Genomic DNA, 12,027 nt, shown 5'->3' with positions numbered 1-12,027 from the left:
GATGGAGAAAATTGTCTACATTTATGGCCAAAGCAACTTACACACAGTACTGCTCAGGTATGCCGCAGTGAGACCCAAACCGGGAAAGGAATCGGTTTTCCAGATCAATAATTGTTTCTCCCACCTTTTCATCACGGGTAAAGGTGTCGTAGTCATAGACAGAAATTTTCAGATCTTTTTCTTGAGGTAAGTAGCAGCTCAGTTCATACATTCTAAATCAACAAACGCAAAGTTAGAATCTCCATGATTCTATCCAGGTCCCTCAAAAAAAAAAAAAAAAAAAATCAGGGCTTTGTGCAGAGAATCCCTGGGTGGAGGTTATGGCTGCTGGAGAACATGGTGCCTGGGCCAGCCAGGTGGGTGGCAGTGGGTGGGGGCACTTGGCAGCAGCACATGTTAGTAATAAGAACAATGCAAGGTTATATGCTTGCTCAGGGGAAGAGCACGGCTTTCAATACCTATGTGTGAACCCTGAGGTATTGATCCTAGCTTACTAGCTGTGGGACCCTAGGCCACTTATTTACCCTTTCTGTGTTCAGTTTTCTCATCTGTAAAATAGTGACAGTAATACCTACCATCTCCTGGGGTTGTAAGGGTCAGGCGGAGCAGTGTTTAGAAAGCATTCGGCATGACTGCATGGCTGAAAACCCAGGAGCTATGATAATACTAGTGATTAATTATAATATTATTAACATTATTATCACATGCATATTAACTGGGGCACCCAGGCATCTCTGCCCAGTTGGGAGTTTAAAGACGCAGCACCCTGATTTACAGCCTTCTCTCTGTGCCCCTACTACGTGCCCCCTGCCTCAACAGAGACCACTAGCCCACGGAACATCCTTGACTGCCCCATAAGAGCACCAGGGAGGGGCGTGGTGAGTGGTGTGCCCCAACACATATGATGTGCAAGGTGCCGAGAAGGCTCAATCCCTCCACCTAGGCCTTCTGGTCTGCCGTTACTTCTTAAAGGCTTTTCTATAGAGTTCATATTGAACTGCAAACACATCTCAGATTCTTGTGGCAGGTGAGCAGTTTCTGAAAGGATGATAAACGGAATGGCATAAGCTCTGGATGGGTGAGGTTTGGTCTTTGCACCATCCACAGAGGTATGGGTCCCATAGTAGGTGCTCCATAAATTTGGTGAAGGCAAAGTGTGAGAGGCCTCTCCCATCCCTCCTCTCCCCAGGCCTCCTCCCTTCTCCTTGCACTCTGGTGTGTGGACTAGTTCCTGCCCCCAAAGCCAGGAATGTTAATCCATCTGAGCAGAAGGGTGTGAACCACTGGGGCCCTGGAAGCAAACTTCTCAGGGGCTTCTCTAGATGGCTGTGGCCAGGAAGGGGCAGGGAGAGGCAGGTAGCCACATGAGAAAAGGCGAATGAATCATGACCATACATGAAGCCCTGTATCTACACATGCCCCATAATATCACATTTTTAGAACTGGATTCTAAACTAGAATATATGATGTGTCCTTTGAGAAAAAGAATTCTTTGGTCAAATATGGTTGAGAACCACTGCTTTTGGAGTCCCTCTGGTCAAACTAAAGGCTCTGAGAACTCCTGCAGTCATCTCCAACCTGAGTGTCTTGGTTTGATGAAGGAATACTTTTTTCTTAGAATACCAATTAACATTCTATAGAAGACATACATTCTGTTGAATTCTGATCTGGATGTTGCTATGATGTGACAAGAATATGCTGAATGATGGCTGAGCACATAGGAAAGGTTGCTTCTTTCTGAATTCCTATCGTAGAACCCCTCAGGGTCTCTGCTGAGAAGAAAGTCACCCCCCTAAGACCGAGCCAGGGACCAACAGCCATCCAAGAGGCTGCAAAGCCAACATCTCCTTGGGGAGGAGAGAATCTGCATATACACCAGGCATGGATTGGCTTGGCAGAGCCTGACAGCATCACTTCCTCCCAGGGTGTCTCTGAGCAAGACTTTTCCTGCCACTTAAGCCTGTGCTTGGCTCCTCTGAGACATGCAATACAGACAGGGCCGTCTTTCTCCCATAAAAGCTGGCTTTCCCCTGCTTCCCTGTCTCCCTCACATGGAGCCCTCCTTCCTGCCCTGCGTGCCTTTTCCTGTCTAGACCTCAGGGCTGGATCAGCGGAAGAAAAGGAAAATGATCATATTGCCGTGCCAGAGGATTACTTCCATTCCCTGGCCCCAGCACGCAGCTTTGGGGTGTGCAGCAGAGGTGTGTGTGTGTGTGTGTGTGTGTGTGTGTGTGTGCAGGTGTGTGAATGCTTGTGCCCAGGAGCTGAGTGAACATGAGGTCCTGTGTGTGCGTATGTCACAGGATGTGAGCATGTATGAGGGAGAAGAGTGTGTGTGAACCTTAGAGTCTCTGAGTGACAGACTTCAAGGTGTGTGTGTGTGTGCGCGTGCGTGCACACATGCATGCACACAGGAGAGAATGCATAAGGACACAAACCAACAAACATGAGTAGAAAAGGAGAGGATGGGTAAGATAATAAAGCCAGTAACTAAACTATAGGCTACACATCAAATAAGAACAAAGTATTCTCCCGTTTGGCAAGGTTCTGGGAAATAACAGCAGAAAGAACATTTCTTCTACACATGATGGCTTTGCCATGAAGCATTATGAAGGGTGTTGGAAAGGCCTGGGGCTTGGTCAGGAATTACTACCTAAATCTTGGCCCTAGCATGGACTAGCTCTGTCGACAGATTTCTGGCACTGTGTTTCCCTCATTCGTAATGTGGGGCTGCTGACCTTGGCCCTGCCCTGCTGATAGGCTGGACATGGACATGAAAATGACATGGTGGCAGCCACTGAGAGCCTAGTGTGGATACCACACAGCCCCTGAGGTCGGGTGGCCTGGGTGCGCATCCCGAGTCTGCCTTTTACCAGCCAAGCACATGAGGTACTGGTTCACCATATGCCTCAGTTTCTTCTGTTATCAAATGGGGATGAACAATTGCATCTCAAAGTTGTGACATTTTTGAGATGTTTCACATAAACGGCTCAGCAGAGTGCGTGCACTCAGTTAAAAGTTCAGCAAATATTAGCTATCATTAAATGTGGATGCAGTTTGTAACTAAACAATATGGGTCCCATTTAGAGGTGACCTGGATTTGCCTTTCCCTAGAGGAGGATCTCTTTCCCTTGATGAGATCAGTGTGACAGCCCAGAAACAAGTCTAAAGTGGCAACAATGAAGAAACGACAGCTTTTTCAAGAGTCTTGAGGAACAGAAGGCATCTTACCCCCTCCTCAGCTTTGCCAACAGGGTCATTAATACATGGAAAAGGTGGAATCAGAATGTCCCCGAGGACAGGGCCCAGACTGGATTCAGGGAGAGAGAATGAACACGTTGCTACAGGGAAGCACTCTGCTTGTCCTCCTCGCCTAGAGCTCGCAAACTTCCTGGACTTCTGGGGTTCGTGCCATCCCTCCCCCAGCCCCCCTGCTCCCTCGACCTCCCTGACTCAGAGCAAATTTCTCTCAGAGAAGCCCATCTCATGACTTGGCTTTATTTTCCTCATGGTACTTACTACCTGCTCTGCTGCTTAGAATATCTGTCTAAGTCATGGTCACAGTTTCAGAGCCTAGAACAGTGCTTGGCACACGTCACATCCTTACCAGCTAAGCCATGAGAAATGAATGACAGAAAACGTTTAGAAATGTTCGTTACCTGCCGAAAACTGGGTTGAGGGTGTTGGGGATATAGTGGTCTCGATCTTCTATTACTTTTTTGCCCAGTGTTATTTTTATATAAGGGTCACACTGCGGAGACAAAACAGATGGCATGCTATGTCACCATGGGGTGCAAGTTCAAGGCGGTTTCTGGGACTCAGGTGAGCCTCCACACCCACAGTGATGAAAAGCTGGTGGCTGTGGCGCTCGCACCTCGGCCGAGGTCTGAGCAATGTGCCCCTGTGGGCGGCACACAGCCAGCTGCCTTCAGAGAAGTGGCATGGGGTGAAAAGGTAGAGGCAGGGAGGAGGGACCCAGCAAATCTTGAGGTCACATCTGTAAAATGAGAAGCATGAACCAGAGGATTCAAAGCCCCTTCAAGCTCTCAGATAAATCCCCTTTGGGACAATCCCCCCGAATACATTGTTTGGATAGAGTATCTTTCCTCTAGTGAGATAACAGACGCCCCAAAAGAAAGAACATGACAATTATTGTGGCTGATGACTGTAATTATCTTGCTACAGAAGAAGGCCCCACACCCAAACTCTTACCAGGCCATTGTTGTCCTGGGGCTGGAGCTCTAAGCCTCGAACAATGTAAATCCTAACCGTGCATTCCTGTGGGACGCTGTCAGGTAATTCCCGAAACTGCCTGGGAGGGGCCGGCACGCTGGGGTCATCCGGCAGAGAGTAGATTCTAAAGGAGCCCTAAGAGAAAGACACACAGATGTCCTCCCAAGGACCATGGTAGTCTGGGCAGAAAGTTCCTGCCTTCCCGACCGTGTACACTTCAGGGCAGCCACAGGGGCCATGGGGTTGGGTCACGAGGGCTGCCTTTTGGGAAAGAAACAATGTCTATTACACTTTGCCTAATTCCAGTGGGGAGTGTGAAATGATGATAAAGTAATTATTGAACTGATCATAGGGGAGAGAAAGGGCAGGGCGAAGCAGGGAGACCAGGCACAGATCTGGGCAAGTGTTGGATCGGTACGGTGGCAAAAGAGGTGGTGAGGAGTGAAACTGCACGTGTTCTGAAGGTAGGAATAAACGTGATTATCTTTTAAACCCAGTAAAGTACAAAGGATGATTACCTTTTCTGGCGTCACCCCAGTAAGCCTCCCAGCCCCCAGGAAAGCTCCTGTTCATCCCTCAGGTCTCAACTAAAAAGTGTCACCTCTTCCAGGAAAGCTCCCTGATTGGGTTGGATACGTCTCCTAACTTGCTCTTCTAACCTGCCCTCACCCCTGTTGCAGCACTGACCTCTGCCTCTACTTGTCTATTTATTGTCTGCATTCTTCATGAGACTGGGAGCTTCCTGAGGGTGGGAATTATGTCTTGCTCATCACTCTGTCTCCAAGACCTAACACATGGCTAGGCATGTCGCCGGGGTACAATAAGTGTTTTTCTGAATGAGGGAGCCATCAGGCCAGCTTGACATGCCATATACTTTATCCTGAAACCAGCACTCAAGTTGGATTCAAACCATGTAGGTCTTAGTTCCAGCTACACTCATTCAGCAAAGCAGTGTGAAGTAAGCACTGATTGTACTATGTGCCAGGTATTGGGAATCCCAAAAGAAGCTCAAGGAACCCAGTCTGGCACAGGGATGTGAAATAGGCTGGACTCTCAGGCCTTCTTGGATTGCTTGCTGGGAAGCTACAGGATGTTGAGAGTATGGCTAGGGTAGAATGCCCTGATAGGTTAGTGACATCTGCTATTGGAAAGGATTAGGAAGTAGCACCACCGCTGCCTGGATTTGCCACCTGCAATCAGAGGGTGGGGCCATAACGAAAGCCCATACGTGCAATGTGAAAGGTGCTTTAATGGTGGCTGGAACCAGACCTGTGGGAGCCTGGAGCAGGAGTGAGTCAATCCGCCAGAAGCAATCAGGGAACACTTCACAAAGAATGTGACACTTGAGCTGGCCTTGAAAGGGATGAGTAGGAGTTTGTCCAACCACAAAGAGGAAGGCAGAAGAGCCTGTCCCAAGGCTCTGAGTTGTGAGAGGACAAGGTGTGTCTGGGGCTTGGGAGAGGTCCTGAGCGGCAGGGCGTGGGGGCCTGGGAGCTGAGTGGCTTGTGAAAGTCCAGCTCCGCCTCAGGAAGGAGTGGAGACTTGAGCCCTGGAAACCCAACATCTTTCAGTAGTTAAGAAACAGGATTAGATTTGGCTGCATGGGGGAATAAACTAGAGTGGACAGAAAGGTGGTGAGGACGAGAGATCTGGAGGCTGCTGCAGGTCACCTGTGGAAAGCCTGGGAAGAGGCAGGATATAGGGAAGAGAGAGGAGGGCTTGGAGAAGCTCAAGCTGCAGGACTCAGGCTTGGATGGCAGGGGCAGGGCGAGAGACAGGAACAGACTGGCTTGGAAGCTTCCACCCCCAACCCCAGGGGCCCTTTTCTTGTCATTAGCTTCTAGTGTCCTCCAGATGTCAGAGGACAGGTCCCTGCCCCAGAGGCTGGTTGTCCTTTATCCTAAGTCTATAAAGAATTAAAGGTGGATTTGAAACAGCACAAAATCCCACATTTTACTCACCTTAAACTCTCCTACCACTGAGGGATCTTCATTTTCATCTGATTTGCCTCGATACAGCTTAAAAGTATCTGAGAAGTCTGTCAGGCCTTCAAATTCTGTTACATCCTCTAGTTCACAATCATATATCTGAAAACCATCAACAGATTCTTAATTTCTCATTAAAATACAGGTAGAGTCTAAAATCAAAAAGACTGACAATACCAAGTGGGCATGGGGATGTGGACAGAGCAACTGGAACCCTCACATTGCTGGCCCAAGTGTAGAATGGTACAACCACTTGGGGAAAACATCTGGCAGTTTCTTATCAAGTTAAATATCCAGCTATTCTATGATGCAGAGACTGAATTCCTAAGTTTTTATCCAAGAAAAATGGAAACATGTCCACATGGTACGAGAAGGTCTGAAGCAGCTTCACCATTAGGAGAATGGATACCCACGCTGCAGTCTATCCATACAATGAACTCAGTAGTAAGAAGTAACAAACTACTGATACACAGGACAGCAGGATGGATCTCAGAATGACAGTATTGGGCTAAAAAAGCCAAACACACATAAAATACATATAGTATGAGTTCATTTATATGGAGTATAAAAACAGGCAAAAGCAATCCATGGTGATGAAACCAGATCAGCTGACTCCAGGAGAGATGGGGGAGTATGGATTATTGGCTGGAAAAGGGTGCACAGGAGTTCACTCTGGTAATGGAAATGTTCTCTGCCCTGTTTTAGGGGGTGGTTTACATAGATGTATATAATTATCACAACCCATTGAATAGAATATTATATGTAAATTATACCTCTGTAAAAAAAAAAAAAAACAGAAGAAGAGGAAGAACAAGAATGAGAAAGAGGGAAGGAGGGTAGATTTGGGACTGACCTACTTGACCGGTTTGATCATTTTTCTAAATTGGTGGTTCTTACATGCTGGTGTTTCTTAAGCTGCACTGAGATGTTATGATGATAACATGAAAATATGTGGGGGTTTTCTACTTTGATGGGGAAAATCATTTTAATGGCTACATATTTCTCATTTTAAAGATTTTTTCCCCATGCAATGTTCTGAAAACTTTAACATTTACTTCTACTTAAGTGCATTAATTACAATCTAAAAATTGGAATGAGGAATTGGAAACTCAAAACATTAGCCCAGGAGATCACAGATAGCCAGATCTGCCTAGCTCAACAGTTTGCCTTCCTCTGGAAACATGCACCCATGATTGCATGGAATATTTGTGATGGAATGTTACACTCAGGTAACAGAATCAAAATTTCAGCTAATGAAATGGATGCCCATTTGGAGAACAGAATAAGGCATGATGCCCATTTGGAGGACAGAATGAGAAATGTTGACATTTCATGCTATTCTGCAAGAGTATGACTTTTAGGATTCCCTGGGTCAAACTGGATAATTGTTGACCTAATTAGTGTGGTGCCAACCCATTCCCAACCCTCCATCAGCCCCCTGCCCCAAAGTGAGATTCATATAACAGCTGTCCTTAAGCTCATGGAATCCTGGCAAAGCCAAAGCCCATTACAAGAGGACACTCCAGGAAGCCAGGGGTGCTCCTGGCCCTTCCCCATCAGCACCCTCCTTTGGACTTTTTGGTCTGTTTTAATGGATGCCGATCCTTCACCCACAATAGCACAGGCTCAGGTACCTTGAGTTTCGAATATCCTTTCTGAACATATTGTCCACATTTTTCATGTTCTCCTGTGGAAGCATAAAATTTACTCCACCAGTCAACGATTTCTTCCTCCTAATGAAAAACACATCCAAATGGAAACATCTTTAGTGTTGATGTAGATTTCCAATCAATGCAGAAAACCCATATGTAATAGGTAAGAGAAATAGATACTTCTAAACTTGAAACAGGGAACGTTATAGCATTTTTGTTTATATGCACAATGGACTCAGCATCCACGATTCTTCTACCCAGAAGCTGGAGGTGAAATGATCATCGCTGGCAGCCAATGAAATGTGTTTGGCTCTAATGTTGACAGCTATACTAGATGATTTCTTACATCCTATAAACACAACCTATTCGTTAGTTTCATTTTATTTTTTACGCTGTTGTTTTGGTATTTGTATATACAAATAAATTAAATTCCCATTTATGTTTTCTACTATTACATTTCTTTAACCTTTTTAGCCAGCAATGCATTATAAAACAAAACTAAGCTGAGAGATGGAAAAACTGGCTCTAATTCAAGTCACATCCTTTATATTATAAGCCACATACATCCTCATGTTACAAGCCATGCCAGCTTGGACAAGTTGTCTGATATCTCTGAGCCTCAATTTCTTCATCTACTGAGTGGGATAATAACACTACCTGTCTCCATCTACCCCAGAGAGTTGTTTGGGAAATCAAGTAAGATCATTAGAGAAAGAGCTTTGAAAATGATAAAATGTGGGATCCTGGGTGGCTCAGTCAGTTAAGCATCCAACTCTTCGTTTTGGCTCAGGTCATGGTCTTGGGGTCCTGGGATCAAGCTTCACATCTGGCTCCTCACTCAGCAGGGAGTCTGCTTGTCTCCCTCTTTCTCTGCACCTCCCTCTGCTCATGCTCTCTTTTCCAAATAATAAATCTTTTAAAAATATATAAAAAATGATAAAATGTGAAATAAAAGCAGGGAGGCATTCTAGGTCCTTTAGACCAGTGGCTCCTAACCCATCCTTGGAGATTCTAATCCAATGAACCTGGGTGAGTCCTGGGCATCTAGTATGCTTCCATAAATTCCCCAGGTGATTCCAACATGTGGCCAGTGTTCAGAACCTCTGGTTTAAATGGGTGGTGCGTGGTTGCACAGAAGGGACAACATATCAGAATCACTCGTAAAACATTTTGTAACTGCAGAAGCCTATAGTTTATAAAAGGCTGCTAAAATTCCACTCACACATTAGACAAGAATAGAGCCTCATCAGATGCACTCATTGCTTATTCAGTCTGGGTGGGGGTGGAAGGCGCGGGGAAGGAACACTCGAGAAAAGCTATATCTTATCTGTGTACCATATGTATGTACACACACATACATACACACACAATTATTTCCCCTTTATAGTTAGTAACCCAGCCCAGCCTGGATTTAAAAAAGTTTCTTCACATATCCACTGTAGGCAGAAAATCTAAAATGAATCTTAAATCTAGCAAAGCATGTATGATAGTTACCTTTTCTGTCAGCTGTGTACAGGAAGAAGGCAAACCATATAAAGTCACATGGATATGTAGACCCCAGGAGCATTAGGTTTGAAGAGAAAGAGAGAAGGAGAAATTAATTTTCATGTATGCCTTATATTGTCAACATTTTTGATGAATTACTTAAAGTGGTCAAGATGATCTCATAATTAAACACACCTTATTGGTTTCTTCTCTGAAAATGTGTAAATGAATTATCAACAAAACTAGAATGAAAAGGCTGGAGGCAGCTAACCACATCCCATGTTTTCAAGAGTTAGATAATCTCATTGTCTGCCAGCACAGTGGTCCCAAGACAGGAGGGGTGGGGTGGGGGTGCCTGGTAGTGCAGCTGCTCATCTGCCTACCCTAAACTTTTCATTTCATTTAGCTCCTAAAGTATTCCTCAACTTGGCTTAATTCTTATCCCTTCCAACACTCCTGTCATGAGATATTCGGGTCTAGTATGGCTGCAATTTCATCATATAGTAACCTTTCCTTGCTTTCTCCCCATGCTTCTGTTATAATCCCAGATACAGATCTGTCCATCAAAATTGTTCTCAGATGTCAAGTTTCTCGTGGTCAAATGCTTCCATTTGAGCTTCTGCATGGAGAATCCAACTCTGATCTCAAGGCACATCCAAGAGATGAGAGAATGGTGCACTAGGATGTGGGGCTTGAATTTTTGCCTCATGCCTGCCAGTGCATCACCCAAGTTCACTCTCAGGGGAGGTCTGAGGGATTGCTATCTCGACCCCCTTCCTGAAATCCTAACTTAAAGTTCATGTTTCATGTGAGGAGAGAACAACTCATTACAGGCACTCCCTACAGCTGTTGTATGAGGTGGCCACGGGCTTCCTCTGTAAGTGCCCTCACTGTTCTCTGGGTGACGTTTATTCAGCACACAGAACTGCCAAGAGAGGCAGAGAGACAGATGTAATAATTCCTTATATTAGATCCATCCCAAAGCAGGATTAAAAGTTCAATCACAGCCAAATTGAGATTTTGGAGAGAGGAATTTGATGCCCAAAGTGCATTCACATTCCAAATGGTTCATGAATTTTTTTAAAAAAAGATTTTTAAAGTCGGTTTATTCACATCTATTTTCAGCAATTTGAAATCATTTCAAAGAAAAGAATAGCTTGTGATTTAGAAAGCACAACCCAAAACAAATGCCTGATTTTAAAAGTTAGGATTAATATGGGAGAATTTATTCACACCTGTCTGCTCAATAGTTCATGCAGAAAAGTTAACAGGAGCAACCAAAGTAACTTGCTTTATGGTATCTACACAGTAAGAGTCTCCCTTAGGCTTAAAACAATCATATTTGTTTAAAGATCACCTTTCACTCCAAAATCTAGTATTAGAAGGAATCTGAAAGGAGAATGAAAGTCTTCAGACCAAGATTGCCCCAGTCCCAAGCAGCCTCATGCATTTCCTTATCATACATACATGCACTGTCGTTGGAGAAGCCATTTTGCTGAGTGCTGTTGACAAACTGCTTAAGCACTGGAATTGGAAGGTAATGGTTGAAATGGCCATGTAGGAATGTCCATGTGACCTGGCAAGCACTTACCAGGTTGTCCCAAGTACTTATTTCTCACTTTTCTGGTGGTAGTGCCGAGCCCACTTCAGAACTCCCACAGTTCTCACAGTAATGGTGTGAGTTTCTGTGAGCATGAGACTGTCACCCAAAGCTCGAGCCTCCAGCATGCATCCACAGTACAGTGAGCTTTGACTCTCTCTCTCAATTTACCCAGATTGTGTTAGTGGTAACAGATGTCCATTAAACATACATCACGTGTACATGTAATGTATGCCCATCAGCAAGCTGGTTATTGGCTCTTCCAAAGCTCAACTTGGTTCATTCGACTTTGCAGAGATGTGTACTGTCTTCCCTGATGAATAGGCGGAGCCAGTTTTTTAGGGGAGGTTCCAACGAGCCATTCTTAACACGTGGACCTCAGCGAGGTGTTAGTAGAGCAAGCTGAATTAAAGTCATTCTCCGTATAGTGCTCCCCTCTTATCTGCAGGGCATACCTCTCAAGACCTGTAACTGATGCCCAAAACTGTGGGGAGTATGGAACCCTGCACATACAATGTTTTGTCCTATACATACATACTTACCATAAAGTTTAATTCATAAATTAGGCACAGTAAGCGATCAACAATAACTAATAATAAAATATAACAATTTTAACAATATAGTGTAGTAAGTTATGTGGATGTGGGGTCTCTTTCAAAATATCTTATTGTGCTGAACTTGCCCTTCTCATGATGATGTGAGCTGACAAAATGCCTACGTGTGAGATGATGTGAGGCGGATGATGTAAGGATTGTGACGCAGTGTTAGGCTACTGTCTGTGACCTTCTGACGATCTGCTTCCCGACCACTTGACCTGCCACTGACTGTGGGTCACTGAAACCTCAGAAAGCTGTTAGGCTGTAACTCAGATACTAGGATGTAAACTCAACTTTTACAATGTGTTGCTGCAGTAACCCAGTCGTCTGTTAACTATTACTAAGAAATGAGTGAGATTATCGGCATAGATTGGCCTCATTCCTCTTGATCCCCCACTCCGTGTAGGGCTACTGTGTAGGCAGCAGGTGTGAAAAAGAATTGTTTGACAATGAAGTAGGGAAACTGGAGACAGATG

General features: G+C 44.9%; 1 protein-coding gene across 4 annotated transcripts in view; it reads right to left on the bottom strand.

The window, feature by feature from the left end:
- MYOF (myoferlin) overlaps window positions 1-12,027 on the bottom strand; it is a 142,157-nt gene that overhangs the window by 17,346 nt on the left and 112,784 nt on the right. For 3 of the 4 annotated variants that reach the window (XR_013368209.1, XM_077878365.1, XM_077878363.1), the window contains 6 exons: window positions 9,365-9,376; window positions 7,853-7,951; window positions 6,195-6,320; window positions 4,213-4,368; window positions 3,660-3,751; window positions 42-212 (listed from right to left, as the gene is read on the bottom strand). Coding sequence is in view for 3 of the 4 variants with exons in the window: in XM_077878365.1 (XP_077734491.1) it covers window positions 42-212; window positions 3,660-3,751; window positions 4,213-4,368; window positions 6,195-6,320; window positions 7,853-7,951; window positions 9,365-9,376 (656 nt within the window). In the remaining variant the exon portion in view is untranslated. The remainder of the gene's footprint in view (window positions 1-41; window positions 213-3,659; window positions 3,752-4,212; window positions 4,369-6,194; window positions 6,321-7,852; window positions 7,952-9,364; window positions 9,377-12,027) is intronic. The other variant, XM_077878364.1, reaches the window with a different exon arrangement.

The sequence above is a fragment of the Canis aureus genome, chromosome 29, assembly GCF_053574225.1.
Source record: "Canis aureus isolate CA01 chromosome 29, VMU_Caureus_v.1.0, whole genome shotgun sequence".
Lineage (NCBI taxonomy): Eukaryota > Metazoa > Chordata > Mammalia > Carnivora > Canidae > Canis > Canis aureus.
Note: the sequence above shows the minus strand (reverse complement) of the source record. Positions and strands in the feature narration are given on the sequence as shown.